Here is a 26,707-nt window from a genome sequence, read left to right as displayed (position 1 = left end):
ATCAGTGGGCTGAGTCACAGGCATTCAGCCACTTACCGAACCTGCTGGTCTCTCTGGGAACCTACTCTTCTGTTCCTCTTACTTCCTGCTCTCCTAGAAATCCTCCAGTGGGAGGCGTGCCTGCAAGGATGGGCAGGAATGCTATCCATCACAGGGAAACGATCAGTTCTAGGGATGACCCCTTGTAAACGCTCGATTGTGCTTTTCCTAACCACGTCTGCGTGGCTGACCAGGTGCAGGGTTTGGGTGCTTCCAGCCAGATCTCCTCGGAGACTGCATCACTGCTGCTCATGTCCTTGGAGGTTTTGTCTGTTTGGCTGTTTAATGGCAACTCAGCTTTTAAAGCCTTTTAGGACACTCGCATCCTAGAAAGCCTAATGTATTTTTTTTTCTTTTTTTGAGGGGAGGGGTGGTAATTCGCTTTTTAAATATTCATTCGTTCATTCATTTAAATAGAAGTACTGGGAATTGAACCCAGGGCCTCCTGCATGCTAAGCACACACTCTACCACTGAGCTACACCCTCCATCTCCCAAGCCTGATGTGTTTTTGTCCAAAGCATTATTCCAAGAGTGCATACACCTCAGTGTAAACATTGGGGGTGAAACTTACTCATTTTGTGAGTGTGTAGGTCTTTATTTATGTGCTCATTACTTCTGGGGCTGCTGGGCTTTCCAGTTATCTTGCCCTGGGAGCTTTTATGGATGGACATGGGAGCTATTTTTTTTTCCTTTCAAATAGAAGCATATGCATGTGTGCGTGTCCCTGTACTTACACATACACCAGTGATAACAGCTGTTGGCCTGTTTTCTGCAAAACCGGAAAGAATTGTTCCCCCTTTGAGCGGCAGCTGCCGTGCAGTGAATTCCACAGCTGCAACCCGAAGGTGGATGACCTCGTTAGTATGGCGGCCACAAAGTAACCACAGAGTTGGTTTTGATTAGATGCCTGCTTGAAGCCAGTCTGTCCAATAGTGGGGCCCTCAGATTCCGGCATGTGGGCTGTTGCCTGACTTTACCTCCAGTGCTGGTTTTGTGAGTGGGAGTCAGGGGGGACGGGATATCGAAAAGGAAGCAGCATCACTGGATCCTTCAGCATGTAGAAAACTGGGTTAATTGCAGCATGAAATGTCATAATCCCAATGCCCGACCCGAAGAAATACACTACAAAAGCATCACATGAGTGTCTTTTAAGGATGGCCTAAAAAATTCACCTCCGAACAAAATTTTACCAACCAAGGCAGCTGAAAAAAATGTGTTTGGGGACATTAGTGTCGATTTTACATTTAAAACATTTTCTAAGATCTACAGTTGCCATGTATTCTTCCCTCTTCTTCCCTTTGGGTGAGAGACGGTGCCTTTGCTCTTGGGTCTTTCCGTGACCACCCACGTCAGGGCTCTACCGTGGTTTCGCTTCCTCAGTGATCTCAGGCCTGCCCAGCTCTCTGCTGGGTCTGCCAGGTCAGGGAGGGATTCTGGAGATAAACCTAGGAACCGATGAGCCTTTCCACTGAAGCAAATGTAAATAAAATGTGTAGAGTATTAATTACTCAGTTCTCCACACCTCCCTCCCCCTTACCCACATATACTCTGTCTTAACACATAGGAACCCTGACCCTGAGACTCAGTGGAAGGAGATGTTCCATGCAACTCTAAGGAAAAACTATTATTTTTTAGCAAACAGGTAAAGCCATGTGGATTGACGTCATTAAACAATGAAATAGAAACTTTTATCTCTAAATACATATGGCTGGGTGATCCAGCCTCATGCCGTCTTTCTCATAATTCCTCATTTTCTTTTTTAATTTGCTTTTACTTGGAGACAGATCTCTTAAATTTTATAATCAGCTCCATTTACCCTCGCAACATAAAGAACTTTGGGAGTTCGAGATGTGCAGATACTAACCACTATATATAAAATAGGTAAACCACAAGTTCATACTGTATAGCACAGGGAACTATATTCAATATCTTGTAGTAACCTATAATTAAAAAAAAGAATATGAAAAGGAAAATATATATGTATATGTGTGACTGAAACATGCTGTACACCAGAAACTGGCACCATACTTCAATTTAAAAAAATCTACTGGATTATAAAAAAAAAAGTAAATTAAAACAAAGAACTATGGCAGGCCATATGATGCCACTTCACTTGTAATATTTTATGCATCATACCATTATTAACTTACCAGCTAATCCCCTATTCTCTTATCCCACTATATACAGAATTCCTGAAGTGTCTTCAAAATACATTATGGGTTTGTCTCACACGCTATTTTAATGGGTTTTTATCCATTTGACTTGAATACGAATGATTCTGAAATAATGTTTGTCGGTGAACGTCAAATGTGATTATGGATTTCAAAGTTATAAGCATTGGTTATCATTCATGTGTAACTTTCTAGTTATAAATAATTATTTTACTCTTTGGATGTATAAAAGGGATACGTAGAAAGTTCTCAGCTGAGACTTGCTGGAGTGTGTGGATTTTATGACATTTATTTTAGTTGCTTAACATCCTTTCTTTCACTTACACCCCAGATCTTAACCAGGTTGGCCAGAGTTGTTGAGATTCCAGGACAGGAGAGTTCCAGATAAGTGAGGTGCTACTGTGCTGTTTACTGTAATACAAAGAAACTGAGGCTCAGTTTGCAAAATTTGCCCACACTTTGCAGAAAAATGTTGACAAAACTTCACCTCTGCTTTGTCATAGAGAATAAATATGCCAACACTTTCTTAGAGGTCCAGACTTCCAGAGTTTTTGTTTTAAATTTCTGGAAAAATAGAAGAAATGGTTCCCACGCAGACAACCACCTGCTAATCACTTTGAACTCAGCTCAGAGTTCAAAGCGTAAAGGGGAGACTGACCCTGATTAGTTACCCTCATTCAGATGACCACAGGCTGCTGTCCCTGAGTCACTGCACACAGTAGAGTGAGTGCCCCTTTCAGGTATTTTATAAAACAAAATCCTCAGTAACCATAAATCGATTTTGATGGATAGAAATTATATTCGGTGGACTAGGACATCACATACACTACAGTCGGGGATCTCAAATCCATGTTTTTCTCGTTTTCTGCTCTTTGGGAAAAGAAAGGGCAAATTAATATTTAAATTAATTTATTCTGGTTTTGTAGTCATTGTCCTAGAAGAGTGTGTCTCTCTAGAATCCCCTCTAAATATTGCTGCAAACCATATCTGGGGTGGGACATTTGGAATGCACATTCAGATATTAACAGTGCCACAGGCAGGGAGGGTGTAGCTCAGTGGTTAAGAGTGTGTGCTTAGCATGCACGAGGTCCTGGGTTCAATCCCCGGTACTTCCACTAAGTAAAAAAAAACAAATTAGATAAATAAATAAATTGCCTAATTACCTGCCCCATAACCTCCCCCCCTCCAAAAAAAAGGCTTAAAAATGAAAAACAAAACAGCTCCACGGAACCCCAGGACTGTGTTCCTCAGCCTTTACGATGACGCTTCTTTTCCTCCGTGGCACTCACTTTTGGATGATTCTCTCAGGAGGCTTGTGACCGCGTTAGCGCGTTCCTTGGGACGATCTGGGCCATCTGACACTTCCTACTAATGTTATTGACTAAATGTCCATTACTAGTTACATCACTTTCTTATACATGTTTGTGTTTTTTAAAAAAAATTATCCCGTCTTTCATGTAGTCATCTAGAAAAGACATGAACGCTGTATAATTTTTCTTTTTAATTATACTTTTTGAGTGAAGAGGATTCAAAACTCAGAACGTAAACCTAACTGCTCTTCAGCTGGTCCCTAAAAAAGAACAGAGTGAGCAGAAGTGGAAAGGCTTTGAGGTAATAAAGCTCACATGGACCAGATTTTAGACTAGATCGTGTCCTTCGTTAGAGGAGACAGAAGAGATTTAGAACAATTTTCAATATGCTTTATATTTCTAGCAAATTATGGAAAGGATACATGGGCTGTATAGGGATTTTTTGTTTTCAGGGCTTCTGAAAGTAGAATTTGTTCTTTTAAAAACAATTCCAACGGCTGTCATCAGCAGTCTGTCCTCAGTTGCTGAAGTTCTCTAGAAAGACACAGTTCTCAGCATTGGCTTTGTTTATACCATTTTAGAAACCCGTTGTCAGGTTGCAGTTTACAGAGGAAAGCATGCTTCTCTCTGAAGTGACTCTCCTGAGTGTGGTAGGCAGAATAATGGTCCCCAAACATGTCCACAGCTCGCTCCCAGGAACCTGTGAGCGTATTACCTTACATGGAGCTGCATGACTGTGATCCAGTTAGGGATTCTGAGATGAGGAGATTGTCCTGGATCATCCGGGTGGTCCTAGTATAATCACGAGGGCCCTGGTCAGGGAGAGACGGGGGTGTCAGAGTTAGAGGGAGTCGGGGGTGGGGGGAAGGTCTGAATGATGTGGAGCCATGAGCCTCTAGAATCCGAAAGGGGCAAGGCACCCGGGGACTCCAGAGGAACGCAGGCTTGCCCACCCATCTGGGAATTCCGACCTCCGGGGCCAGAAGACAGCAAGTTTGTGGCGATGTGTCGCAGCGGCCACAGAGAACTAGTACCCTGAGGACGTGGATTCCGTCACTCACTGACTCCTCTTGGGTGGCTGCCCTGTGCCAGACGGTGTTCTGGGCACCAGGGGTCAGCGGGGAACAAGACCAAGGCCCAGCTCCCCCAGACCCTACATCCCAGATGGAGGGAGAGATTGTGATTTCCGAGAGCACCCAGTTGGTCCCGCAGTGAGAATGCAACTGTCAAACCCAGAACCTGATGGGAAGAGGGGCTGCAGATGATGGGGACTTCGGGCTCTCTGTCTGGGGAGGTGACATTTAAGCTGGGATCTGAGTGTCGAAAAGGAAGCAGCCATGCTGGGCTCTGGAAGGACACAGCAAGCACCAGCATCCAGAGCTGAGGGTGACGGCTCACCATCCTGGGGTCGGAGAGCAGGAGGCGGCCCGATCCCCGGATCCCCCACCGTGGGAAGTCCTCAGACAGGGGTTCTCTGCCTGGACCTGGGAGGACGGCGGTCTCTCCGGTTCCACTTGGCATCACGCGCGGTACCCAGTCATCGCCCATCCTCTGCTGCTTCCTTACACAACTTCCTGGACAGCTCAGCAGGCTGTTCTGAAAGCAGGAGGAGCCTGGGCTCTGGAATTCACTCACCCATGCTGTGACAGAGCCCAGAGCATCTCCTTCTGTCATCAGATTCTAAACAGGCTGTGTAATCCAGAGCAAGCAGCCTTCCAGGGGCCAACAGCAGCGCCTGCCCTTGAGGGTTGATCCGAGGCCTCTGCCTGTGTCCACCCGTGTCCCCCAGCGCCCAGCTCTTTACATACAGAGGAGAGAGCACTTCCATGGTGGCTCCTCACACACCAGCAGGGGCTGCTGGAAATCACTCGTCCATTCTGTGTATTCTCATATCCCTTGGAATCTGACAGTTGACCTGGATTCTAGAAAATGTTTATTCCTGCCCTCTGGTTTGACCAGCTGAAAACAGCCCAGAAAGAGGACACTACCCACATGGGTCAAAATCTGCGTCTGCCGAGGTCAGAGACATTGCACCTGGACACATGGGCTGTGGGAGAGGCGGTGCTGGGCCTCCCTTTTGTCTTCTCTTCCACATCTTTTTAAAAGAAAATATAGACCAACCCCGTCTAGCTATTAACATTTATTTGTAAATTGCTTAAGTATACAACTCAGGGCATTTTCTTGTTGCGAAATGTTTCTCTAACAGTCTTGACTATTACTTAGATCCTTTTGAGCCCCCAGATATTGGGCCGCCCAGAATTAGAGGTGTCAATGACCCAAGGGGCCCCCTTCCCGAAGCTACCTGGTCGTTCGAGCTCATGAAACTCAGGAAAGGTGCGTGGTGGTCTGTGCAAAGTCTATGTCACCTTGTAAATATGTGTGGAGCGAGGCCCTTTAGTTTTCCTTTGTTTTTTAATGAATACAATAAGGTAGTTTACACTTACTAATACCCATTCACCAGAAGGAAGGGGGGGTGGTTAAATCATTGTGTTTTTTGATGAATGGCTTGTACACCGAAAAATAAATTGGACAAACTGGCATAGCTCAGTGAACATGAAATCAGCTATTAGAAGAAAGCTTGTGAACAAATTCTGAGGGAGATATGCATCTTTTGATTAATGCCCTATCAATCATCCACGCGGCTACCTCCGCTAAGTCAGGCTGTAATCATTCATGGTTGCTTTCGGAAGCACTGGCAAAAACTATAGCGCAGCAGAAACAGAGTATTATTACTGATTTCTCCCTAACTTCCTGGGAACAATGACTGTTTTCAGCAGGTTTCTGCTCTCCTTTATTAAAGAAACACAATGCAGAGTGAAAGGAGATTTCCTCCAAGCTGGGGGAAATTCTCCCCAGGTATTCTTGGTGATATTCAGTCTTAAATGGGCAAGCGATTGTAATACAGGGTTCTCTGCAGGAATAATAGTAATGTAATCCCATTGAAACCTCTTTTTGTGGATTGTAGTCAAACGGACAAAATGTGGAGTCGTGTTAATGAAGAGAGTATATCTTCAGAATTATTACTTAAAGTTGTTGAAACGGTTTGAATTTTTGTTATTGTAATTATTATATTTTCAGTTAATATGCTTAACAGCAACAGTAATTAACCCAGCAGATTGGAAAATCTGCGTGAATTCTACCTTTGGCATTACAGAAAAACCCTGATTCTTTCTGAGTCTTAACACAGTAGGACAGAGGAAATATATATGTCTGTGTATTTTTTTTCCCCATTGATTCTTTTTTTAAGGAAGAAATTTTCATGAATGCAATTATAGTTTTTCATGCATTTTTAAGCCATTGGCAAATTCCTCAAGAGCCCTTCATTCTTTTAAGAGAATTTGATTCTTAAACTGCTGGAGCAGAGGACGCTCTGGCACTGCCTGCCAGTCCAGAAGTCTTTAGGTAGTGGGGTGGCTTCCTCCGAACTTACTACAGGGAATACCGTGGCGTAATGAAGTGGTGACAGGCATTAGCATGTATAATGGGTGTTAATAGACATTTAATGCTGTTTAGCTGGAAGAGGGAGTTGCGCTCTCCCATTGGAATATTCCTCCATCGAAACCCATTGATCACCGATTTCAGCTGGGAGAGGTTAATCCATCAGCTCCTGTAACCAGACGGCACTGATGGAAATTCTTTAGGTGGCATTCTCGATGAACCAAGCTTTCCATCTCTACAAACAAATGAGTGATATGACAAGCACGGTGTTCAAAACACATTTAACCAATTGATTTTCTTTCCTCTTGTAATAAGATCTGGAGACATATGAAAGCGGGCGGCCTAAGCCGAGATGAAAGGAACCGCTCCGTGCACAGGGATGTCCGGGAGGGAGAGCGGATGAAAGTCCTATAAAGCATGGAGTCACCCGTCCTTTTTTTATATAAAGTTTGTTATTGCAATAAATAGCTCTTATTGAGCCGATGCCTTTTGTTTCCGTTCCACTGAATCTTATTTCGGGTCCCTGTGGACGCCCACGCGTGTCCGGTCTGAGAAGTCATCTTTCCCTGGGGAGTTTCGAGATGCTGGTCAGTGATTGTTGAGCACAGTCCTGATGCGATTCGGGGAAGTAGCACTGGGTACCGAAGGGCTAGCCTCCGTGTGCCCCGTAAATGACGGTCTGCCCTTCATTTCTCACCCGCAGCCCCGCCCTGAGCTTCACCTACCCTTCTGCGCCCGTCTCGCTCCACATGCATCAACAGATCTTAAGCCGACAGCAGAGCCTGGGCTCGGCCTTTGGACACAGCCCTCCACTCATCCACCCTGCCCCAACTTTTCCGACCCAGAGGCCTATTCCCGGGATCCCTACGGTTCTGAACCCAGTCCAGGTCAGCTCCGGCCCTTCCGAGTCCTCACAGGTGAGAGCCAGCCCGATGAGGGCCTGGTCCGTGTTAGTAATCGGGGAGGACAGCCATGTTGCCACACCAGCCACAAGTAGGCACGGACTGCGGCATTTTCGCAGCATCTGTACCGCAGCCTGCCTTCCCCGCCCAGGGCTGTCGTCTTCATTTCTGATGACTGTGCCCTCCTGTGTCTGGGCTCCTCGTGAAGCAAGAGCTTCTTCTACGAGAGTCATTTTACCCTTGGTGGCAAAGCGGGCTGCCAGACCAGGCTTCCCCTGACCCTGCGCTGTCTAGACCCCATTTGGTAGAAGCATGTGGTGCAAAATGTGTTGCTGTCACTCGGTCCCTGTCTGCTGGTCCACTGGGGCTTGTCAAAGCCAGGTCCCAGCTCTACTCCTCTAGCTTTGAAAAGCCACAGGGAGCTGGTACTCATGAGTCAAAACCAAGGATCTGCCTCGTGCGGGTCTCTTCCGGCTTTGAACCCATTTTCTGAACACTGCTCCCTTGGAATAGTAGCCTTATCAGTCATCGCTCTGGGGCCAAATCAGCCTGTTGGTCCCAAGTTACGTGTCTTAGCCATGGTCCTGCTCATGGATCAAAACCTAACTTTTGTCTCTGTCCCGGCCGATGTGACCCGCAGAACAAGCCCACGAGTGAGTCTGCGGTGAGCAGCACCGGCGACCTGGTGCACAGCAAGCGCTCCAAGATCAAACCGGACGAAGACCTCCCCAGCCCGGGGCCGCGGGGCCAGCAGGTAAGGCTCCGGGCCTCAGCGGCAGCCTCCCCTCCCTCCAGCCGCGGTGTCTTTCGCAGCATTTGCTTGTCTCTTTTCTCGGGACTTGGCCATACTCAGGCGTCGGACGGAGGGCAGGGGCTGGAGTCTGATTCCGTTTTGTTTCTCCAGCTCAGAAGCAAACACATGAAAATGCAGGCAGCCGTGCAGGGGTTATAAACCGTAGTTCATGGAGTCCGTGGCTGCATGCATTTGCCGCTGACCACGGATGTGACCAGGCTTCAGTCCTTGGCCCTGATCTTGGCCCTGCGTGACGAGCTCCTGGCTGTCAGCCTGAGCTGGACAGACCAGGGCTGCTTTTCACCATACTGGTCATGTTTTTATTCGTTCTTACTGGGCCACTTCCCACTGGCCAGGAGAGATCTGGGCACAAGGAACCTAACCTAAGACTACTTGCATTCTGGTTCTTTACCCAGAGTCTTGAAAGGATGAGTTTAAAAATTCCAGTCCAGTCTCTGCTCTTCACCACTTAGATCCTCAGCCTCAGTTTAAAACTGTGTAAATTATGCCTGTAATACGATCTTCTGGATTCCCTGTGCCTGATACGGAGCTCAGTGGAATATTAATTCACAGAGACGGGTTGGACAAGAGTCTGGAGTTCCACAAAATCTGGACCTTGCAACGGCCAGGCTGCTTCAGTCCAAACCTCAGACTGCTTGAGCCCACATGTCGTTTTCGGGGGCACTCGGAGGATGGATTGAATGGATGCCTTGGGTTCTGAAATCCATCCTTCCTCTTGCGTTTTGCTGGCTGCACCTAAACAAGTGTATACGGCTTTTGCCATCCAGCCCCAGATCAGATCCCAAATGTATACACCTAAGGATCTGTCAGAATTCTGAAAATTCTTTGTATTTGCATTTCTGCAAAGGTGCAAAAATATTATGCTGCCAAGCTCTAGATGCTGTGGTCTTAGGCAGGGAGTGTGTCCTCGGAGACCAGAAGTTGAACCAAAGGGACATTATCTTCATAAAAATCCCCAAAGTGCCTCTCACAGCCGCCCATGGCTGGGAGAACAGAGTTAGAATTTGCAGTAAACCAGATCCCCGGATTCCAAAATAAGAGAATTAACAGATTATTGAAAAGAATCTAACTGGAAGAGAAAGACTGGTCTTTGGGGTAAAGGCTACCTGACCTAGTTGAATTGCTTTTCTTAAGGGATGGCATCTGAGGCTTTTTTCCCCTTTGTATTCAGGGCAGCAGGGTCTGGCCTCAACTTCTTATCATCATTCTGGGTGGGAACTGTTGTCTTTAATCACAAGTTAACAACCTCTGAAGGCGCACTGGGTACATCTGAAAAAGAAAAAAAGCAATGCACACAAGTGATTCCATATGCTGAACTTTAATTCACAAAACCCAGTTGAGCAACTTGGGCTGTATTTCATTTTCCCCGAAAAACTGCATCGGGAAGGAAGACAAGCCTAAATCACATTTTCCCTGTCGCTTCTCGTCCGTCCTTCCATTGTGTCTGACCTCATCCCTCTGTCCTCTTCCCTTCCCCCGACCCCCTGCCTTTCAGGAACAGCCAGAAGGGACGACTCTGGTGAAGGAGGAAGGGGACAAAGATGAAAGCAAGCAGGAGCCTGAAGTCATCTACGAGACGAACTGCCACTGGGAAGGTTGCTCGCGGGAGTTCGACACCCAGGAGCAGCTGGTGCACGTGAGTGAAGGGGGCTGGGGACCCGGGCTTCACAGCTCTGTGGCCTTTCCCGCGGGGTCAGCTCCCCTGACCCCGCGCCGAGTCAAGTTTCTTAGCGAGCCGCCTTGCAAACTGGAGAGGGCTTTATGACTTTCTGAGAAAAAAGAAAACTCTGAGCCACAGTGCTTGACCTGTTCAGTCAGCTAAAGCTTAGTGTAAAATTCAATAAAGTCTTCAATAGAGTGTAATGACTCTGATCCTGTAAGCCAGAAAACACTATTTCGAGTTAGCGACTTTGATGGTTATTGAGTAATAGTAAGCTGGACATGAATTATTATTAACCTTTTAACCAAGTTTGATTTTAACCAAGACCCAGTCACAATAGAAAAAACTTGGAGACGTGTGGGAAGTCCTTTTTTTTTTCATTTCTCCCTTCCTCTCCCGAACCTCACCGTCTAAGGAATCTCCTATTATTTTATGCAGCAGTTGGTACTCTCTGTGAGAAGGTTGGTGCTTGGGATAAACCACTTACTAACACAATTTCCTGACTTGAAGCCAATCCTTGCAAGGCTAATAGTTTCATAGAAAAAGTGACATGTATTTTCTTTTTTTTTTTTATTGAAGTATAGTCGGTTTACAACATTGTGTTGATTTCTGGTGTACAGCATAGTGATTCAGTTATACATAAATACATATATATTCCTTTTCACATTCTATTTCATTATAGGCTGTTACAAGATATTGAATATAGTTCCCTGTGCTATACAGTAGGTAGGACCTTGCTGTTTATCTGTTTTATGTATAGTAGTTAGTATCTGCAAATCCCAAACTCCCCCTTTACTCCCCACTCCACCCACCTTCCTCCCCGGTAACCAGAAGTTTGTTTTCTGTGTCTGTGAGTCTTTCTGTTTTATAAATAAGTTCATTTTTCTCATTTTTTTAGATTCCACATGTAAGTGATAGAGACGGTATTTTTCTTACTCTTTCTGGCTTACTTCACTTAGTGTGATGATTTCCAAGTCCATTCACATTGCTGCAAATGGTGTTATTTTATTCTTTTTTATGGCTGAGTAGTACTCCATTGTGTGTGTGTGTGTGTGTGTGTGTGTGTGTGTGTGTGTGTGTATACACCACAACTTCTTTATCAAGTCATCTGTCGATAGACAGAGTGCTGCTATGAATATTGGGGTGCATGTACCTTTTCAAATGGTATGTATTTTAATATGTGTTTAATGATGTATCCTTTTGCAAAGTGCAGCGTGGCCAGATTGAGAACCTCACCTCCCCTTCCCACACCAGATTCAGAAGTCTTTCCCGTGTTCCTGTGTCTGTTATTTCAGACAATGCAGCACACCCACCCCTGTCTCCACCACATACCTGATTAGCCCTGTCTTTCACCCGTGCTTCATTTTGTTTGGTATTTTCTTGGGCCAGTGGAGTCTCCCTGGCTAATGGGACCAGGAGCAGCTGAGATGGAAGGGCATTTAAATCATCAAGGATGAAAAGATGTTGGCTCACACACACCCGTGCCCTGAAGGCGTTAAGGATACTTTGCTATGCGTCGCTGTTTCATAAGCTTTAAATACGACAGGAAATCTGACAGAGCAGCTTTCGTTGTGATTTCTTGCTCCCGTCATACGCACACACCATACACACCCCCGCTCCATTCTCTTTGCTTTTACATTAACTTTTGATTTCTAGATGATCCATATTGCTTGAGAACCTTCCTCCATTGAAAGGCTGAGGTTATACAATTCGTCGCACATCCCATGTGTTTCGTAGGCTGCACGGGCTTTTATAGAGCACCTCCTGCTCCCTGGCCCATCCTCTGTAACATATCCCCGCCCTGCAGTTACCGTTACCATGTCAGACACGTGGTTTGCCAGGTTGTGAAGTCCGTCATATTCAGGATGTTTTGAGGGTTTAACGTGACATCAGGGTTCCCCGCCTCTATTTCTTTTTTAACCGTGTCTCCTTGTAAGACAATAGGAAGAATTATAGATTTCTTGCAAGAAACTAGAAAGTCAAATGTTCTGCATGAAGGTATATTTTTTCCATGAACTTAATTTGATTCTTTTCTCTTTAATTTGATGCAAGTGTTATTTTGTAAGCCAGGCCTGACTTAACAGCCTTTTATTCTTGCTGACTGTTTTAATGGAAACCGCAGACATTGTAACACTAAAGAGAAACAGAAAGTTTGGAATTTGTCCTTTTAACGTGGGGAGGTCATCCCAAGGAAGAGAGGAGGAGGACTCTCAGCAATATAATGAGTAAACAGCATTCCCCAGAAGAACTGTTTGTACAAAACCTGTCGTCATGAACCAGGGGTTGGCACTGCGCCTTTTAAAACTTCCTTCCGAGGGAGGACACAGTCTCATGATGCCTTTTCTGTGGATAAGTCACTGCGGTTTCCCAGGAGCACTGTGATTTTGGTTGAGCCATTATAAAATGAGGAATGAAATAGGAGCTGATTCTGTCTCCATTTAAAAGGAATTGAGTTCCTGGTTAGAGGCCAGTTTTGAGGTGACATTTTTTAGGGTTGCAGTAACACTTCAACATTTTCACCGCCTTATACGATGCATGAAGGCTTTTAAAAGACTGAATATTGCAGGTGTTTGTGTTTTTTTAATTGAAATCTAGTCCATTACAATGTTGTGTCAATTTCTGGTGTACGTAATGTTTCCGTCACTCATATACATACATATAGTCCTTTTCATATTCTTTTTCATTACAGGTTATTACAAGATACTGAATATAGTCCCCTGTGCTGTGCAGTAGAAACTTGCTTTTTATGCAGGTGTTTGTACTGAATCTTGGTGGCGAAAGGTTTTGGGTAGTGATGATGTTTTTACAGAGAAGTCGGAGTCATTTTTAAGGCAAAGCTGCTTAACCTATCAACTAAATGGCCATCCTGTTGTCTGTTTTATCTTTAAAAAACATGAAATGAGTACATATGCATTGGAATTTTTTAATTCCAAATCAGCAAGAAGAAATTCATGTCAGACTGGAAGAAAATCCAATGTATTATCTCTATAATACTAATTTTAGTCTGAGATAAATTATGTGAGTAAAGTAAACTTGGCTATGAGAATGAAAAGTTGTAACTGACAGTAACATAAAGATACTTGTTTATATCGTATCTTCCACCTTTGTTTATATCGTATCTTCCACCTTTTTACTCATTATCTGAAGTGCAGAAATTCCAAATTTGTACAGTCAAATTGATTTTGCTTTACATGACAGACACAAAAGTGCCTCCCCACTTAAAGTGCATCTGGTAACTCTAGCCATGGCCCCATCTAGAACAGGCACTTTATTTTTGGTTGATTGAACAAACAGCTAGTTCAAGCCCACCTAATTACTTTGATGGGCAGATGGAAAAATGATCAGTGGCAAAACTCACTTTTTAAGGGGCAGAGGAAAGCATGAACTGTTTGCATCCCTCTGACTTTCCGGGATGAGAGAGGACATTGTGTGAATTAGTTGAATTTTCATGCTCCGGACAACCAAGAGGCAAGGTGTTAAACCATTCTGATGCTCTGCCTTATTTATAGCCAGGACCCATTCTTTTCCCCCCTCTTACAGTTAATAGAAAGATTCATGATTCTTCATGGTTGTCTATCTAGTGTCTGACAGTCCCGACTGCCTGCGAAAGCAAGTCACTATCTATAATTGATATCCTTCCGTGGAATAGGGTGCTGGCTCCAATTGAAGGGCTTTGCTGAAAGCTCTTAAATCCTGACAAGTTCTCCCCTTGTTCTGGTTCAGTCGCCGAGCTGCACAGTTGGAATTTCAGAGTCATTTGAACTTGGTGCAGAAGGAAGACATGTGTTTCCCATTAGCAAATCACGAAGTTGAAGAGGGGAATTAGGGACTTGGTCGACTCTGCCTGCCAGGTAGTCTCATTTTCAGCCTAATGCACTCCATGTTCTCTTGCAGAGATTACCCCGTCCCATTACTGTCCGAACAGATGGGCTAAATACTGCTTCTGCCTCCCCCTCTCCTTTATTTCAAGCCCCTGTCCTTCTCCCGTTGTGTGTTTATTCCAGGTTTGCTGTGGGGTCTTTCTCACTGGGATGTTTAATTAATTTCTCTTCCCAGCAAGATAATTATAATTGGGCTTAGTTACTCTCAAGCTAGTATTTAATTTGTCATAAATCTACTTCTGTGCCCAGAAGCTAAGAAGATGGATGTATATTTTTGTTAGTTGGCTTTTTGGTGGTTGTCCTTTGTCTCTTTCATAGTGTCAGTTAAAACAGGAAGAAGAGGGTCAGTGGGACATTTAGTACAAAAATTAACATACAGTGCTTTTGATTAAGACAAAACTTAGTACTGATTTGTCAAGACGCAAGTATTTTCTCCGCCCCGGACATCTGAAAGCGCATATTCTAACGTCTCAAAAAAATTGAAAAACCCCACGCTTTCCCTTCGATCCCAAATGAGTTTGACGTCGTGCATCAGAGATTGCGAGAGACGTGAATCTCACATCTGTTTCTGAAAGTCGTAGGCTGTCGCTTCTCAAAGTGTGTTTTCTGGTCTTAACTTTGTCTTCCATTTAGCTTTTGTTCCCATGTAAAACAGCCTCAAACTCTGTCTTCTGGCCTGGCTTCTCACAGAGACGAAGAGGCTTCCAAACCGTCCTGACACCCATTTCCCTCTCGTTATTAATTCTGACCTGGAAGTCAGTTCCAGCTTCGGCTCTTGGCTGATTGAGAAATAGCCAATATGCAGAGCCTGCAGCTTCTGAATGACATCGTGTGTGCCGCCGATCTTTCCAGAGGCTTTTTAGAAAGAGGAAAAATGAGGATACGTGAAGAACGCGTACCTCAGTGTGGGTCCCTGCTGCTGGGTGTTCTGCTTATGCCTGGAAACGTCACTGCTGGGACCTGGAAGAATAAAAATGGTCCAGTCACCGTAGCTGATGTCCACCTGTTCACTCCATCACTGCAACTCCCTCACCATCTATTTCACCCATCCAACCTTTCCTTTCTGTTGAAGAAATAACACCTATAATATTTGTTCCAAAGGTCTTTACAAGGTCACATGATTTTTTTTAAACGATTTTATTCCCCACCCTGATCCCCAGAGGAATAACCCTGCAGGGAGGACCTTGGCAGTTACACCGTTGGGGGCTCTTGTCTCCTGCCAGGAGAGCAGAGCGGCCGAGAACGTCAACGGTGTTTATGTTAGCCCCCAGTTTCAAATGGGTGACGTGTACATCACTGTCCTCCTCCATTTGTATCTTTCAAGCATAGTGTCAAAAATTCACCTTTTTGTACAATGATTAACCACCTACTTGGATTTTAAATGCGCTCCTATGCTGCAAATTTTGATCTTTAAAAAGCACACTGGAGTTTCCTTTCTCAGAAGAATAGTTATAATCACCTTTGTTGCCATTTGAACACAAATTCTATACATCCGCAGCGTGAAAATGAAAGGCTTTCTTCTTAATATGGTAGAGATTGAGATATAAAGAAAGCACATCTAATCTGTAAAGAATTGATGCTTCCGTAGAAACGCCAGGGAAAAGTTAGGATGTGGTGAAGACATTATTTTCATATTAATACCATGATTCCAAATTTGCATTTTAAATGTTTTCCATCTAATTTTGATCCCTTTGCTAAAGTCGCATTGTATTTCTTTACCTAAGAGAAAATTGAGTTTAAGATGTGATCGGGGTCTCAGATACAAAGCAGAAATTAGTTTTGTGTGCATATAAAACCTAAAACGAATGAGTGGAGATTTTGATCTTATTTCCCCTACATGGAGTTGCTAGTTAATTTAGTTACTCTAATTATTTGGAAATACTACGTGTGAAATACAGACAGTGAACCACAAACTTCAAAGGCATCCTTTGACAGTCGTGCCTCAAGGGTCACGTTCCTTTTAAAGTTACTGACAAAATTGCACCTGCAGAAATTGTTCCCATAAAGACACTCGGGAGATTCAGCCGAGTTGGGGGAGCATAGAGGGCTGTGTGGTCCACCAGTGAGAGCCTCCCAGGGCCAGCAGAATTCTGAGTGGCAGTCCCATCTCTGCCCTGACCCTTGGGATGACCTCCCTGGAACCATTTGACCCTTTAGAACGTTATATCATACTGTGAAACAGCCGTGAAAATAAGTGCCATCCCCAACATCCAAGGCCAAGCAGAGATCACATACAGCAGGCCTAATGGGAAACAGACAGAAGGTCTCAGAGAGGCTCCTCGCCTCTTTGTTTTACGGGTCTGTGTTTTGCAGGGTGGAGTGAGGAAGGGGCGGGGAGTGGCGCTTTTGGGTTGTGTGGCTTCTGCATATTAACTCTTAAGGCTTATTTTATCTTCACTGTTGCTGAACTGGGATGTGCGTGCACTTGACTGAAGCCGGAGACTCCATTCTCCTCCCCCGGTGTGGATCTGACGGAGGAGACTGGGCCAAGACGGTTCACCTCCGTGAACCTTGGTTTTAGTAAAAGCAAGTGAAGGATCCAAATTGATAGTCCTTAGTGTAGTGATGGCAGACAGGTTTCATTTCAGGTGATAACTTACTGGCTGGCAGCCGCTTGGGGAACTGCGCTGCGCTCTCCCCAACTTTCAGCTGGGGAGGTTGGGGGTGGGGACATGGAGCCAGCCGTGGGTGGCTGCCCTCAGGTTTCAGAGCAGGCAGACACTCACCATCTGTCTCCAGGGTCTTCTTCAACTCTAGATTAAGTGCCCTCCAGAATAGATGTGGCTAATTTTTCAGGGGGGTGGTGGTATATATTAATTACTTGAATAATTATTGAATTATTAAAATTGTCTTCTAACTAACATGCCTTAACCCATGAGTGAAGAATAACGCATCAATATTTTGAACAAAATATAACTGGTATTGAGTAATACCTTAGTAACTTTCCTAAATTTGTTCAGCCATTGTATACCCCTTGAAATATTTCATTAAAACATTCATCCAAATAACAGTTTCTGCTATTTGGGGAGGATTTTCCTATGAAATGCTTTTTGATGGTTTCTGAATGATTCTTTAGGTGAGATTCTGGATTCTGCCAATAATAATTAGTCCCCTGGAATATTCTGTACACAATCAGGACCTAATACAAGAGGAGATGATGGTCACTTTGGGATGGGGACCTCAGTGGAGTTTACTTGCCAATAGCATGTCTTGCTGGCCCCAAGTAGCCTCTTGTTTGTTGGGAAAAGTATGAGCTGACTAAGAGCAACTCACTAGAAGAGGGCCTGAGAGCTGCCCGCATGCTGCCCACTGCGCCAGCTTTGTGGTGGGCACATTGTCAGTGTAACTGGGACCAGACCCTCCCAGAGTGGTCATCCTCATTGGGAGAGGGAGACAAGGAAACGTAAAAGTATAGTAAACAATATAAGGCAGGACATAATGAAGGCATCATTGTGTAATTGTGATTTTGGGGCTCAGAAGAGGAAGAAATATATGAGCTATATATGAAAAAATGTATATGAAATATATATGAGGGGAAGAAATATATGAGGGGTATCCAGAAAGGCTTCTGGGAAACAGGTGGGAAATATGGTTAAGGTCAAAGCAAGGCATGGAGGTCAACTTTTGAGGTATCCTGATGATGATGATGATGATGATGGTGATGACAATGGTGATGATGATGAGGATGGTGATGGTGAGAATGATAATGAGGATGGGAGTGATGATGAAGATGGTGGTGATGATGAGGATGGTGATGGTGAGGATGATAATGAGGATGGGAGTGATGATGAAGATGGTGGTGATGATGAGGATGGTGATGGTGAGGATGATGATGAGGATGGGGGTGATGATGAGGATGATGAGGATGGTGATGGTGAGGATGAAGATGATAGTACTGATTTTGTAAGAAGAAATAACACGCTGTCCGAAGGAAAGCTTTAGCTTGCCACTGTTCTCCTAAGACAGTACAGTGTGCGTTTCAAAGCTGACAGTCCTGGATTCGAAGATGGCTCTCCACCCTGCCATGTCCCATTTCTTCTCTGAAACAAAGATGATAGTATTTACTTCATAAAACAGTTGGGGGAATTAGCTTAAAAATTATACTCAACAAAATGTTAGTGATTCTCCATATAAAAATGAAAAATGTAAAAATATTTTCTGGCTGCTAAGTCCATATGTGTTGCCTACAAAAACACGGTTTAGGTTGGTGTTCAGGCGGTGTTTACACTGGCATGTCACCATGAAATTAATCATTGCATAAAGACGCTGACTTAGCCTTGGGTTCATGAGCCCTAAGAGAGAAGGACTGGAGAGGTCCCTGGGCCTGTTCTCGCACTTCAGATCTCTCACTGGACTTGTTTGTTTCTTGTTGAGTTTTGGAGCCTTGAGTGTCTTGACATCCTTCTGAAAGTTCTCCTTAATCATCACCCTAAACCAAGGCTTCTCAATCTGGGCACCAGAGGGCCATGGGTTCTCTTATGATGGAGGCTGTCCTGTTTGTTTTAGGACTGTTAGCAGCGTGCTGACCTCTGCCGACTAGATGTTGGGAGTGGCCTTCCCCCATTGTGACAACAAAATGTCCTGGGTTACGGGTGGGAATTGCCCCCAGTTCTGCCCTAATCTTTCTTCTTGCCATATGGGAAGAAATAAACAACAAAAGCAAAAAAGTATATTTGTGATTAAAGAGAAATTTTCTCTTCCCTAAATGTACTTTAATATTGTTTGGATTAAAAAGTAAAGATAGCCTCACTAAATAGTCTCTTGCAAAAGACTATTTAATGTATATTATACATGTACGTCTCTGTGTGTGCATGTGTGTGTGCATGTATGTGGTGCGTGCGTGTGTGTTGTGCATAAATTGGCAGAACTTAATTTTAAAATCACATTTGCTAAGGTTAGGCACACTCAGTAGTTCTCAAAAAGCCCCATAACCAGACAAGCCCTTTGTCGTGGTGGAGAAATCCCGTCACTGTTTGTGTGTGTGTGCAGCCCGAGGGAAGTCACTCAGACTTCAGTTTCTGAGATCATGGCAAGTGGGGTTGAATATCAGGCTCCCGCTGTGACATAAAACAGAGCTCCAGGAACAGAAAGCAATTTTCTAATGGAAGGACTTTCTGAAGATTCAGGGACATTTAGGCTGTCCTAAGATTAGCTAAATACTGCCGTGGATGGATTTCTTGTTCGTTTCTGGAACAGTTCGTGTTGGCAAGAGAAGAGAACTGTAAATGGCATATCCTCAAAAGACTATGTGTAGACCAAGTCCTTAAACTGAAGCCACCCCCGCCCCACCCCATTACCAGCAAAACCAGCATTACTCAGTGAGTGGAGCTGTGGCGAGAGCATTGGATGATGTGTTGGAGGTTTACTGTTTGTCCTCTATCTGCCAAAAACTGTTTCTAACTTTAAGTAAGTCACCCAACGACTTCAGTCCTGAATTTCTCATCAGTAAAGTAGACATAATAATATCTATCCTACTTTCCTCATAGGATTTTTTAAGTTTTGTGTGTGTGAGGATAGAATGAGATCATGACATGGAAATGCTTTGCATATTCTAAAGCATTATTCAAATATAAAGAGGAATAGAATCCAGGAGAAGTAGTATTAATAAACCTGATTAATAGAAGAATGGTGAGATTAAGGAGCCTTTTCATCACAATAAAGAGTATATAAGTACGTTGGTAATTTGGTTGTGCCCTCTGACCTCTGTAGATTGTTGATCTTACCTGCTATGGTACATCATTGCCACCTAGTGGCCGATACACAAATTGCAGGCATAGTGTTGAGAAGTAAAAAGCCTATGGACTTAGGGTTGGGGACTTGATACACGCATCTTTTGATGTCTACCCCTTTGGGTAAGGAGAACACATAAGGCAGGCTGCTCAGGAGGAGTCAGAGCAGGCTATTGGGAGGACAATAGAGATACAAGCAGAGCAATAGGAAAACAAAGTGAAGATGCAGAAGGACTACGAAAGGCCTGGTGTAGACTGGATTTGAACATGGTCTCGAAAAAGCAAGTGGTTTTAAATAGGGAAAGCCCACTGCCGGGAGGACTTGGGGCTCACATGTGGAAAAGACAGCAGGAAGAAGTTAATGAATGCAGAGAGTATGGGAGAATTTTCTCTATACATTGCTTAGACAATGAAAGCCTCGATTGTTGACACTTCTTTGAGTTAGACATCTAATTACAAAATAATTCCTTCTGTGCTTTTGGACTGAAGAGTGGTCAGGACTGCAGCTTTGATAGAACCACAGTGTTCTGGAAGGCAGCAAGTAGTGGGGAGGAAGGCTAAGGAGCAGGGTAGCACCGTGTCATGGGCAACCTGACTGCCAGACTAGCAGTCTGACGTATATTCCAAAGGGCGTAAGGAAAATCAATTTCTGATGAGAGGAATGACTTGGGCTAGCGCGAGCTTTAGAAAGATGGGGGCTGAGCTTTGCCAAGCTGTACTGAAGACGGCCGGGGTAGAGTGGAGCAGGGCGGAGAGGGAGACTCTGAAGTGGCAATTGTTTTAACTTATTTTTGCAAACTCGGGAGGAGAGTTCAGAGACGTTTCAGAGTTGTGGTTTTTGCAGTTAATGTAGATGTTGAAGAGGGCTGTTCAGAGAGCCGTCTGAAATTTCCAGTTGCCGACTGAGCACCTGGGAGGTGGTTTTGCCCTCGGAACCCCTGTCTCTTGTGGGCGTGGCCCAGGCTCATTACTTAAGGCTCCCCAATTTCATTGTCTCTTTTTAAAGTAAGAGTAATCAGGGTACTTGGGAGAGTGATCTTGGGTGTTACCTTCGTGTTTCAGCACACGTGATGTGTCCCCAGGAGCCAAGCTTTCTCTCTGGGACAGGTGGAAGAGCCAGACTCATGGAGCGCAGGTCTTCCCAGGCGTCTTTCTGGAGGTGGTGAAAGGTCTTTGCACCTCCCTCTCCTGTACCGCTTGGCCAGAGATGGTGCGGTTCCTACCAGCCGGATAAAGCAGTCAAACGAACTGCAAAGAAAACACAGCCCTCGCTGTATTCCCCTCGTGTTCAGCGGAGATAAACTTCGCTGGAGTCTCAGTACTGAGCCATTTGGCTTCTGGCAGCCACTTTAATTGCTAAAATGCAGACTTTTTTTTTTTCTTGATCAAGAGGGGATTAGTCTTGTTATCAGTCCAGAGCATCTTATTTCAAGATGAAAAGCCTTTACGGAATTACAGATGCCAACGTTTGTACAAAGCTTTTTGGCGATTGACAACTCAAAGAGAAAGTATGATTTATTAGCCTATAATGGCTAACCCTGAGCGATGGTCTAGGTGCTACTGATTTGTGAAATTGCTTAATGTGAACTGCCTTTTTTATGCCACGCAAGCCCCCGGTTACTCAAATAAATTTAGAGTCTCCATTACATGATGGGTTATGGGAGAAGGAAAAGGAAAAGGAGGGGCGGGGAGGAGAGAAGTGGCTTCTAAAATCCATCTTGGTGGTGCCTTTTACAGTAGTTTGGCTGATAAGCCGGCGGAGGAAAGATTAATAACGAGCCTTGTCGCTATCAGTACCTGCTTGTCGATTCTCTGTAACAGGGCTGTCTGTTCAGCATGGAAATTATTGATTAAATAAAAATTGCTATTAGATTGTGATGTGATCCATAATCACAAACAATGGTGGACATTCCTCTTTTAGATCCTCAGCCATGCATCAAGTTGTTTCTTTTTTTTTCCCTCGCCGTAATTTATATTGCTCTGACACGTGAGCTCATTAGAATTAGCTTTTCTGCTCAGAGGCAGGAAAGCACGGGCATGCGCAGTGCAGACCGGCCGGAGGGGGCGGGAGGATGGAAGGACCATCTGGGTCAGGAGCCTGGCCAGTTCATTCACTGGCTGCAGCAGGGTTTTTGTTTGTTTGGTTGTTTTTTAACTTTTTAAGAAAAAAATTTGCGTTAAAATACAGATTATGTAACATTTACCATTTGACCATTTTATTTATTTTTTTCTAGTTTTACTGAAAGGTGTAATTGAAGAATAAAATTGTATCTACTTAAAGTGTACAGTGAGATAATTTGATTTGCATATACAATGAGAAATGATCAACAAAATCACTTTAATTAACACAGCCATCATCTCACATAGTTACCTTTCATTACGTGTGTGGTGAGAACACTTAAGATCTCTCTGGGCACATTTCAAGTGTACAATTCTTAAGTATAGTCACCATGCCGTCTATAGATTCTCAGCTTAGACATCTTGTAAATGAAAGTTGGTACCCTTTGACCCACATCTATGCATCTGTTCGTCCCCCCACTCCACTGGCCCTGGCAACCGTGATAATACTGTTTCTATGGCTTTCACTTTATTTTTTTTTAATTCCTCATGTGATACCTTGCAGTATTTGTCCTTCTCTATCTGACATTTCATTTATCATAATGTCCTCCAAGTTCATCCATGTTGTCACAAATGGCAGGATTTTCTTTTTTTTTTTTCAATGGCTGAATGATGTTCCATTTTTTGAGGACCCTCCTTACTGTTTTCCATGATGGCTGTACCAATTTGCATTTCCATCAACAGTGCACCAGGGTCCCCTTTTCTCCATATTCTCACCAACATTAGTTATCTCTTCTCTTTTTGCTCATAGCCATCCTAATGGGTGGAAGACAGTATCTCAGTGTGGCTTTGATTTGCATTTCCCAGTGATTAGTGATGTTGAACCCCTCTCCATGGACCTATTGGCCATTTGTATGTCTTCTTCGGAAAAATGTCCATTCAGATCTTCTGCCCATTTTAAAATCGGATGATTTGGGTTTTTTTACTATCGAGTTGGATGACTCCCTTACATATTTTGGCTATTAACCCCTTAGCAGACGTGTGGTTTGCACATACTTTCTCCCATTCTGTAGATTGCTTTTCATTTTGTTGCCTTTGCCATGCAGAAGCTTTTTAGTTTGATGTAGTCCCACTTGTTTATTTTTGCTTGCATTGTGTTTTTGGTGTCAGATCCAAAAAATCATTGCCAAGACCAGTGTCCGGTGACCAGTGTGTTTACTTTGAGGAATTTCACAGTTTGGGGTCTTTAATCCACTTCAAATGATTTTTTGCTATTTCTGTGGAAGATGCCATTTGAATTTTGATAGGAGTTGCACTGAATCTGTACATCACTTAGGGTAGGATGAGTGTTTTAACAATATTAATTCTTCCCATCCAAGAACATGGACTATCTTTCCATTTATTTGTGTCCTTTAATTTTTTTGAATCAATATCTCATAGTTTTCAGCATAAGGTCTTAACCTCCCGAGATATTTTACTGTTCTTGATGCTGTTGTAAATGAGATTGCTTTTTCAAATTTCTCTTTCATTTAGATGGTTAATTATTAGTGTGTAAAAAACCCAGCTGATATTTGTATGTTTATTTGGTGCCCTGAAACTTTACTAACTTGTTAATTAGTTTATTATTTCTAACAGGTGGCTTTTTTTTTTTTTTGGTGGCATAAAATCTTATCATGTATAATCAGAGACAACTTACCTTCATCTCTTCCAATTTTGATGCTTTTATTTCCTTTTCTTGCCTAATATCTCTGGCTAAGACCTCCAGTGCCATACTGAATAGAACTGATGAGAGTGCGCGTACTCATTTTGACCATTTTAAAGTGTGCAACTCAGTGCCATTACATTCACGATTTTGTGCAATCATCACTGCTGTCTAATTCCAGGACATTTTCCTCATTCTGAAAAGGAAGTTATACCCATTAAGCAGTCACTTCTCTTTCTTCCTCCCCCGTAGCCCCTGAAAACTACGAATCTGCTTTGGCTCTGGATTATTTGCCTATGCTGAACAGCTCAAACAAATGGAGTCATATATGATCTTTTGTGTTTTTTTCCACTTAGCACAGTGTGTTCAAGGTTCATGCACGTTGTGGCACGTGCTGGTGCTTCGTTCCTTTCTGTGGCTGCCTCATGTTCCATTGTATTGACAATACCACACTTTGTTTCTCCCTTTATCTGTTGAAACAATTTCAATGGTTTCCACCTGTTGACCATTGTGTTTTTATGAACGTTCGTTTTAGCTTCAACACTTACTTTTAAATCATTGGGGTGTATTTCTGGAAGTGAGATTGCTGGATCATATGGTAATACTGGGTTTAATTTATTTGAGAAACTGCTAAACCTACAGCTGGTTTTAAGCTGTCTTGCACAAGCTCTGCCTTCTCAGTTGATCTTAACCTCCAACCTCGTTGGCCTCTGTGAAGTACTCATCATTCTGCCTCCCCCAGAACCTCTCCTCTTTACCTGGGCTCTGCCTGCCCTCCCTGGGCTGTGGGCTCTAGCTGGCTCTCTGGGTGCTTCTCCTCAGAGCGCACTGCCATCTCTGGGCATACAGGCATCACTCAGCAAATAGTCCCATCCATCTGTGCTCACCACTTTTCCCCCCAAAGGGGTAAGACTGTCCGGACAAATGCATAGACCAGATATTCAGAGTGCTAGGTCATGTGGGCTTGGACAAATAAAATAGACTGGTAGGTGGACCAAATTTTATTTCTAAATGGTAATTCAGATGAATGGGGACCCAGTTGATGCTCTGATCCGGAGGAATGAACATAGTACTCTCATGGTAGCTCATTTGTGAGTCCATAGCTGGATATTACTTTTATGATTACTTCTAAATCAGAGTCTTAAAAATGACCTAACTCACTACCTACCTTTTAAACCAAGTACAATGAAGTCTAGAAAGGTCAAGAGCCTTATCTAAGGTCACTAATCTGGTTAGTGGGTGGCTTTGCTGCCGACTTCCTGGTTCACTCATACACGGATTCTCTTGCTTTAGATGGCTGCTCTGAGCATATAGTGAAAGTTTGGTGTTTAGATTTCCTCAGGTATTAAATTTATGCACTTTACCATCCTCTCCTTCACTCACCCCATCCCTGCCCTCAACACACAGTTCCTCTGGGTCTCTGTCTCTATCTCCACTTTACTCTCACAAGGGGAACCTGCCTTCCCCCACGTATTTACTGCCAGTTGAGTACCACTGAAACATCACAAACATCAGACTCCTGTATCCAAACAAAGGTGAAAGTCAGTCGCGCATCTAGGGCTGGTCCTCTTGACGCAACATAAAACTCATGCGCTCACGCAAAACACGCATTTGTCTTTTGCTGCAGCAAGGGTGTGTCATGGTTATATTAAACTTAGGCCTGGGAACAACACCAGAAGACAGCAAAACTTTGGGAACTTGAAATTCCAAGCTCTCAGTCACCACTCCCACCTGGCATCTCTGTTCTTACTTACCAGTTTCTCTTAAAGCTGTAGCCCCTCACATGGAGAGAGGCAAGGATGGAACTTCTCCAGGGTGGAAGCAGTCAGCAGGCCAGCCCCTTGGTGCTGTAACAAGACACAGCCTCAGCTCCAGGGGTGCTCAGACTGCACGTCCAAGCTTCCCGATGGGCCTGGAGAGGGAGCACAAGGTTCTGGAGGGGAAGCTACCCCAAGAGAGTGGAGGGTTGCCCAGGAAAACCATCCTGACTGAGCAACCACAGCTCATCTAAGAAAGCAAACACCAAGTATGAAAAACATGGGTCCCACTGGAATTCTTTAATAAAGTTGGACTTTAAGTCATATGTACAAAAGATGGAAAGAAAGTGCAGGGCCTGCCTGGAGACAAGAGGGAGGTGTGGCACAGACTTCCCGGCCTACCTCCTGTCCGGTGGCTGGTGAGGCATGTTGAGGTCCTCAGGATGGCTGCTGTGGGGCCTGGGCGAGGAGAGGCACAGTCCTTGGAACTAACAGTTTAGAGGTGACACAGGGCCGTGGAAGCAAAACAGTTCACTTCCTAGTGTGCTCCGGCCTGTGTGTTCGTTTGAATGAACATGCACTTGAGACACGGAACTGAGGGTACGTCAGTGACTCGGATGAGACCTGTCCCCTCCAAAACGGGGACAGCAGGGAAACAAAGGAGAGCTCCTGTCCAGCTGAAACGGGATGAAGATCATGGTTGGCAGAGGGGATCAGAAGCCCGTTGAGTGGCAAAATCTCTCGAGGCTCCTTACAAATGGAACCACGAACCAGACATTTTTGAGCAATCCCCAAAATGGGGTGAGGGGCTGGGAGACTGAAGATGGTACTTCTACACTTTCAAAGGAGGCAAGAGAAAGAAATCTCAAAATTACAGGTGGAGAACCTGAAGTCGCTTCTAGAAGAAACTAGATTTTTATTGCTTAAAAGTTTGTCATCTTATCACAAGACGAAATTGCAGTCATGGGGACCCTCTGGGCACACACACGCACAAAACAGTCATGTTAGACCGAGCTGGTGTTTTCTTTGGCAATACCGTTAGACTAGCTGGTCACAAGAATGCAGTGAAATAGGTGTTAGGACTTCAGCAAAACATTTAATAAGCGCCTTTGGCCAAGATGGAGTGTGACGACTGCACTAAGCATTCATTGGGCGGATAATGAGGGGGCTGGACATCAGCCAGGGGGGCTGTTTCTGGAAGCAGGCTGCTGGGCTTGCCCCCAGCCCTGTTCCGCGTAACAGTTG

General features: G+C 44.2%; 1 protein-coding gene across 1 annotated transcript in view; it reads left to right on the top strand.

Annotated features, from left to right (window-relative positions):
- Nucleotides 1–26,707, top strand: part of GLI3 (GLI family zinc finger 3) — a 265,844-nt gene that overhangs the window by 196,944 nt on the left and 42,193 nt on the right. Inside the window, 3 exon segments of the mRNA XM_032484273.1 lie at nt 7,663–7,876; nt 8,502–8,615; nt 10,171–10,311. Of these exon segments, the coding sequence (XP_032340164.1) occupies nt 7,663–7,876; nt 8,502–8,615; nt 10,171–10,311 (469 nt within the window).

The sequence above is a fragment of the Camelus ferus genome, chromosome 7, assembly GCF_009834535.1.
Source record: "Camelus ferus isolate YT-003-E chromosome 7, BCGSAC_Cfer_1.0, whole genome shotgun sequence".
Lineage (NCBI taxonomy): Eukaryota > Metazoa > Chordata > Mammalia > Artiodactyla > Camelidae > Camelus > Camelus ferus.
This window is presented reverse-complemented; position numbering and strand designations above follow the sequence as displayed.